This window comes from Camellia sinensis, chromosome 15, assembly GCF_055761805.1.
Source record: "Camellia sinensis isolate YWXY chromosome 15, ASM5576180v1, whole genome shotgun sequence".
NCBI classification, from domain to species: Eukaryota; Viridiplantae; Streptophyta; class Magnoliopsida; order Ericales; family Theaceae; genus Camellia; species Camellia sinensis.
In genome coordinates, this window is record NC_138975.1 from 14,625,823 (window position 1) to 14,633,504 (window position 7,682).

The 7,682-nt window shown below is 36.1% G+C and overlaps 1 protein-coding gene across 1 annotated transcript; it reads right to left on the reverse strand.

Moving 5' to 3' along the window:
- Positions 1 to 381: 381 nt before the first annotated feature.
- Positions 382 to 6,307, reverse strand: LOC114262120 (heterogeneous nuclear ribonucleoprotein 1). Its single transcript, XM_028202473.2, has 6 exons — positions 5,764 to 6,307; positions 5,559 to 5,599; positions 1,847 to 2,010; positions 1,623 to 1,731; positions 1,355 to 1,524; positions 382 to 1,252 (listed from the first exon to the last, which is right to left on the reverse strand). The coding sequence occupies exons 1-6, from the start codon at positions 5,961 to 5,963 to the stop codon at positions 758 to 760; spliced, it is 1,179 nt and encodes a 392-aa protein (XP_028058274.2). The 5' UTR covers positions 5,964 to 6,307; the 3' UTR covers positions 382 to 757.
- Positions 6,308 to 7,682: the final 1,375 nt, after the last annotated feature.

Here is a 7,682-nt window from a genome sequence, read left to right on the forward strand (position 1 = left end):
AAATATGATTTAAAATAAACTTTTCACTTCAAACAAAAGACTAATTAAAATGATTTTTATTTATAAATATCTCACTGTTACATAATTTTTGTAACAAATTTTGTATAAATATTTTTAATTAAAAAAAAATTAAACAACTCCTGCTCAAATTCATGTAATGCCATCACTACAATAAAGAATTTGTGCTATTAATAATAATAAGAGAATTTATATCACAGGATAGTCCTCTGTGATCCCCCTATGCTCAATTTGAAAGTGACCCTAGATACAACAGTAAACCACAGCCAACAATATATATATATATATATATAAATAAATAAAACTGAATAATTATTTAGACACAGAAATAAAAGAAAAGTGTTTAGTTATGGAGATTTTAACTTGAAAGATGCTAAACAGTATAACAATTGCTTGTATTTACAGAAAATTATCACCCTCAGAATACAGATGCCAGGCTTGAAACCACAGCTTCTAAAATTTAATTTCCCTTCTAAGAAAATAGAGGAACCAAAATCTCAAAATATTATCATCCAAGTACAATTTGATTCTCTCAAAATTACAGCACTATTTAATGTCTCACCTAGTACAGCTACAAAGAAGGTTTCCTCAAATCAGAATATGCAACTTGCACTATAAAAAGCACTCAACAATCAACTACACATTCCAAAATGATATGCACTCTTTACCAAAGGTTACAGACTCAAGTCGGAGTACTCGAATACTTATTTTGATCCCAACACAACACCCGTTATATAACTCACTTTTGGTAAGGATGGTACCTTCCAGTCGCAGAACCAGCAATCCCATATCCTTTGCCGCCACCGCTGCCACCATATCCTTTACCACCACCCCCATACCCAGCACCAGCACCAGCACCAGCACCGGCACCGGCACCATAACCACCAGGGGTACCATAGCCAGTACCTCCATATCCACCGCTGTTATACATGGGCCCCCAAAACCCAAATCCATACCCATATCCACCATAGCCACCATAAAACCCTGCAGCTCCTCCACCATAGTTTCCTTCGTAGCTGCCATACCCACCACCATGCCCACCATATGCGCCACCATATCCACCATCATGCATTTTCCCATTGTATCCACCACCACCACCACCACCACCACCATATTCAGCTGCACCATTGCTAAAACCACCATATGATTTTGAAGCCCTGCCACCATGATGCATCCTAACATCATTACCATAATCACTTCCAGCTCTTTTTGGCACAGCCTTCTTTATTTCCACCTAGAGAATTTTACATTGAAGCTTAGATCATTTTGTTTTCCCAAAAAGAAAGTAGAATGCTATGTGACCAATTTCAATTTTAATCAGACTTTTTTGACTTACTTGTTTGCCTCCAAGTTCATGAGTTTGGCCATTAGAGAAAATCCTTTCAACGGTTTCTTCATCATCAAAGGTGACAAACCCAAAGCCTCTTGATCGCCCGGTGTTATGATCCAGCATAATCTGATGCTCAGTGATACTACCATAGGAAGAGAAATATTCCTTCAGCTCGTCTGCAATGTTAACCCACATAGTAAGTCACAGGCACTTCATTTCATCAAAAATAGATTTTTTGAAAAAAAAAAAAAAAAAACTAGAATGTATTTATTACCTTCGGTCAAAGATGGTGGTATACCACCAACAAAAATTTTCTTTGTTTTTTGTTCTCGTTTTACTTGCATTTGCATGTCCGCCCTAGGGACCGTCCTCTTCACTTCCACCTGTTGGAATGGACTTCTCAGAATAAACTTTGGAGGGACATAAGAATTACATGACATCTTGATGGGGAAATGAAGTAAATATTGTGTAATCATCAATCACAGACAGGGTTCATACCACTCGGCCATCTATAACATGGTCTTCCTCCAAAACCTTGTCAGCAACTGCAGGGTCAGCGAATGTTACAAATCCAAACCCTCGTGATCTTCCAGTAAGCTTATCCAACATTATTACCGAATCTGTGATTTCTCCATACTTGCAGAAGTAATTTGAAAATGTCTCTGGAAACCAAATAGCCAAAATATAGAATGTGGACTAAAGGAAAAAATTTCCGTCCTCAAAAGAATAAAAAGAAGTGTATGATAAATAAAGACCCATAAAAATAAATAAAATAAAAAAGCAGGAAAATACATCGAAATGGTTCAAATTTTCATCTCTTAGGACTAAAAAACACGAAGGAGCTTTCTCTTGGAACGTAAAAGTTCGAAGTACCCCCATCCACCACTGTACATGAAATCCTTCCAGCCACTAGCAACTAAAACATATTGTCAAACCAATACACTCATCACAAAGAAAACAGATGACACACATGGGAAGTTCAAATGCCTAACAAAAGTTTACATCAGTCCATTTCTTCTCTTCTCACAGTTCATTTGAAATAACTACATTTTTTCAAAAAAAAATTCATAAGCTGCATTAAACACTTGCAGAATTTCATAGAATATAACTGTTTCATATTTGCTAATGTTCGTGGCAATGGCTCTATTATGTTCATGAACCTAAAGACAAAACTCAAGATATTGGATAACATGAAAAATAAATATTTTTTAGTATTCTTCTTTTAAACCCAACCTAACCTTGGGCCTAGACTTAAACCTCAAACAAGGTCAGAAAAGCTTGGACTCACCATATAAAGACACAGTATGAATGAAATTCCGATACAAAGCGCCAATTAAGTGTAGGTCATTTACAAACCAAACTAGCACCAGTTTACAAATTTAAATGCTTAAATAATAATACTTCAGCTCATAAGCTCAGTCAGAGCTTAGACCAGGTATCTATTTCTAGAGCTGCATTTTAATTTGACAAAAACTGAGCAAGAAATACAGGGCAAAGACAGCCTTAGAAACCATTAACCAGTCTATCACAAATTTTACGACAATCAAAGAATAATAAATGGTCAATCAAAAGACAGATATCTATGTAGAATACAACAAATCTTTATCCTCAATTCTTTCAATCAATATAAAATGAGGATCGACACATTTTCACAAACAGCTCACCAGTCTTTAATTGTGTAGAGCGTAACACACCTTTACTGTGGACGAATTTGAAGGTTATCACACTTCTTCATTACTTTTGTCAAGTAGATTCTTAATACTTCCATTTCTGACAATACTACACTAGAAACCAATTATCCCCTGCTTAGGGCTTACTATGGTGGTATGAGTCAACACCCCACTAGTGTTTACTACGATTGGCCTATGACATTATCAAATCACAGAAACCAACAAACAAAGTATCCCCTCCTAGTTATGAAAGTCATTCTTTGTTGAACCTTGACATAAATAATCAACAACAATCATAATTTTCCAACATGCACAGACAATTGAAACTTTTAGAGGCCAGAAGCTCATGGTTATAATTTTAGGTCAATTGAAACAATAATATAACCACCCAAGATGTTGATAGGTCATCTTTCCACAATCTATGTCCTCATCTTTACCAACCAAGAATTAAACAACCATAAAGTGTCAAAGTTCACATTACCTAGTCCAGCAAGAAGTGTTTAAATCTAAGAGAACTCCTTGCAGTTATTTTTCAATTGTGTGTCAGTACTAGCTGCCTCATTCTTTACTTTGCTGAAGTGACTTGACTATAATTAGGTCTGTTTTGGGTGTTGGTATTGTTGCATGACTAATTTTAAAATTTATCTTCAAACATGATAGCATAGCAGAAATGTCATCTTAATCAAATATAATCCATCTGTAACACAAGTTCAGAAGAGGAGTTCATGCAAATTTCTTGATAGATATGAGTGATTACGCTACACGGCTCTGCAACAAGGGACAAATTTAGAAGGCATTTTTTGAAAATATAAGCAAACTAGGTTTTTGTTCTTTTGTTCTGCTGCTAGACACTCTCGACAAACAAAGCAATTATCAGTGGACACTGGACATGGCAAACGCATATCACGGAAACCAGTATTGTCTCTTGTCCAATATGAACCACTGCCAGTCTACTCCTAAGTCCTGATTACATATCTCCATCTCATATGGTAATTAATATTGGCTTTATTATAATTGAGGCAGTAAATAAAACCATTCACAATTAAGTCAAATAAAAACTAAATTGTTTCCTAGTCTTTATTTTAGAAACTTAATTACAAAAAGGTCCAAAAAAAATGGACAAAAATGTCTATTTGGCTAGCCTTTCCCTTCCCCATTACAATTACCAATCCTCCTCCATGTTCTACAACCACCACCACCCATCACTCCCCTTCCACCGCTGCAATGCCACTTTCCCCTCCTCTTTCCACCATCGTTGCTCACAGCATAGTGTTTCAATGTCATCAATGTACTGATATGCCCCACATACTCAACCTGAATTTCATCAAAAATGGCTCCCCAAATCTTCCATTACTACCCACACATGAAATTTTCCAAAGCTATCTATTCAATCCCCTTGAATTGCATGTGCTTCTCCTTCCTACTGATTGCCCCAAGCCCTCACCGCAGTTCGCCTGCTGCTCCATCAATTGTAGTGGAATTGATGTCATCACCGAGTGCGAGTGATCTGAGAGCTCAAGTCAATCTGAAATGAGATTCAGTCATCGGCAATTTGTGTCTGGTTTGAGAGGGGGTTGTTGAGGCAATGGAAGGGGGGAAGAGAGCAGTGGTTTACAGAGACAGATGAGGGCTGATGGCTATACAGGGGAGGGAAACACAAAGACAAAAAAGACATTTTTGTCCATATTTTTTAACAGTTTGTAATTAAATTTTCAAAATTTAGATTTGGAAATAAACTTTTATATTTAATAGACTTAATTATGTATAGTTTCTCATTTACTACCTAAATTATGGACTTCGGCCTCGTTTGGGAAGCGACCGGTTTAACCAAAAAGTCAAAAAGTTACTAAAAAAGTCAAAAAGTCAAAAAACCATACCAAAAAGTCAAAGATTCTCTTTTCTCTCTACTTTTTACACATATTTTCGTAAAAAGTCAAAAAGTCATACCAAACATATTAGTTTTTTTTAGCTCATATTTTATCCAAATAGCCAAAAAGTTACTAAATTAGCCTGTTCCCAAACGAGGCCTTAATTATGTATAATAATTCCTTAAATATTTCTACACTTTCAATAAATATTGGCTAATATTTAATATTAAACTATTCAAAAAGTCAAGTTTTGAGCAGAGCCAACACCAATCACCCCCTCCCCTTCTTTCAAAAAGAAAACAAAAAAGAAAAGTACTCAGAATAACTTCACATACTATGTTTTGAAAGAAAGTCGTTTGCAATGTTCAATCCTTTTATCTTTCATACTTCAAATATAATGTATATTTTGTGCTTTACAATACTGCATAAAACAAGTGAAAAACTTCAAGAATGTATATTTTCCATGGTTTAATTACATGTATGTAGACTTAACGGACTACAAATTTCACAATTTCATGCAATCATCAATTCGATATCTGCATGTGATACAAGGAAACTTCATTTCAAATGCAAATATAGTGTAATAAAACAACTGCATTCTCATGGGAAGACAAGAAACAGGTACAACTCATACTAAATTTCAGTAAATAATGCAAGAAAACCATTGAATACCTTCAGTTGTCTCCCAAGCAACGCCACCGACAAAGAGTTTTCTACCACACAAGAAAGAAAGAAAAAATCAAAAGTTACTATCTATCATACAACCCACATATATATATATATATATATGTGCAATTCGGATCATTCTCTCCATACATAATATATATACAATTCTAAGGAAACCCTAAGACCTGTACAAACACTACCAACAACTAACCCTGAATAAGAATCACGATGATGAAGATGATCATTGATCGAATGCTTTTCGTAATTGCTTGCACTATCATCATCTACATTAACAAAGGATTTGATTCCACGGTCTGAGGAGAGTCGTTGGCGAGTTGGCTCCTCTTCTTCTTCGTCGCCATTAATGGCGACGAAGTACTCTGCAAAACCACCACCACCACCACCATCCATTTGTGTTCTAAAACCCTAACTCTCTCACTCTCTCGCTCTCTCTCTCTATGTCTTTCTAACTACGAACCTGCACATGAATATGAATTGTTTCAAGCTTAGCAGTGGAGAGTTTTGATTATGTTGTAATCCCTAAAAAACACCTTATACAAACACAAAAACTTGTTCTTCGATCGATTGTGATTGTGGATTCGTAGCTTTTTAGGGTTTTTTTTTAGAGGATTCGAATTTCGTTTTTTTCAGGAGAATGGAAAAACCCTAGCTAGCTCCGTTGCAGAACGGCGTTTTTGTGTGGTGTTGTGTTGTGTGCTTGAGGGAGTCTCGTACAATTGTGATCCGCTTGGAGTGTTCATGATTTGGGGATTTATGTTGAACAAGGTCATGCCAGAAACGACGTCGTTGAACATTTTCTTTCTTTCTTTTTATTTTTTATTTTTCTCTCTTCCCTTTTTCAAACAAACTTAAATATTAATACATTTTTTTTAAGGTCCCTAACATTAAAATTTTATAATATAAAGAGCCTGCAATATTTTTATAGTAGTTGGAATCCTTCAATATTTTTTCAAAGAAATTTTGATTTAGAGAAATTTCAAACTAGCAAATTTCTCTATATTTTGAAATTTCTCTAATTTACTTAACTTTCTTGATTTTCTCTATATTTTAAAATTTTCTCTGTATTTTCAAATCTCTCTAATTTAAAATTTTCCTAATTTGCTCACAATTTCGCTGTATTTTGACCAATTTTGTCTATTTTGCTTACAATTTTCTTTGTGTTTTGAGTAAATCAGAGAAAAATTGAACTACACAAAAACCAAAAACAAAGAGACTGAAGAAAATTAAGCTAGGTGTCGTTTGGCAAACTTGGCTTTTTGGCTTTTTTTCACTTTTTTAGTTTGGGACTTTTTTGTTCGTTTGGTTTTCTTATTTGGCTTATTTGACTTTTTTGCATTGGAATGACAAAATTACCCTTCACTTGAAAATGATACTTTTTTGACTTTTGTTTGTGACATAGGTGGGCCTATAAGGGCTTTTGGCCCACCGCTTAGAGCCCAATACATAATTCAAACACCAAAGCCCAATGTTGCACCAAGGATCAATAACATCTAAACATTTGTCAAGAGATAAACCAGCCACATAAGTAGACAAAGATCCTGCAGAGTTATTGCACCACACATCAGCCATCAATGAGGTTCCATACAGCATTAATTACGATAACCCCTTCACGTCGGAACAGAACAGTCTCACCATGAACAAGGCAAGCTAGAACATAGACTTTCGACCAACATGACAAGTTGGAGTGGACAAGGAAATGATGAGCAAAGGATATAAGTAGGTTTCTAAGGCAAGGAGAAGGGTAAGTTCTTTATCACCATCCTATCTTTATATCTCATTGATCTCTCTTCTCTAACTTGCTCGTCGGAGGGTTCACTAGGGGACTCCTATTCCCCGTTGAACTCTTGTACAGGTTTCTCAGTGGGCCCAGCGATCGGACAACCGTGTGGGAGGCCTGGATCAGTCCGACTCGTTCCTCAAAGACAAGTAGTATCATCAGTTGGCGCCGTCTGTGGGAACCTTTCACTCCGTGTGGCAACTGTGCTCATTGTCGCCGGAGACCCATTCTCGATAATCCCTACCTACCACCCACCAAGGTGGATGGTCACAACTAGATCCATGACTTCTCAACACAACGTTACCAACCCCCAAGCAATGCTTTGCTTCAAC

Excerpts from the sequence above, each read along its gene's own strand:
- LOC114262120 (XM_028202473.2), bottom strand. The coding sequence starts at position 5,963 with ATGGATGGTGGTGGTGGTGGTGGTTTTGCAGAGTACTTCGTCGCCATT. Across the intron at positions 5,600-5,763 it reads CATCGTGATTCTTATTCAGG|AAAACTCTTTGTCGGTGGCG; the intron begins GTTAGTTGTTGG and ends CTTGTGTGGTAG. Across the intron at positions 2,011-5,558 it reads TGCTTGGGAGACAACTGAAG|AGACATTTTCAAATTACTTC; the intron begins GTATTCAATGGT and ends TTTGGTTTCCAG.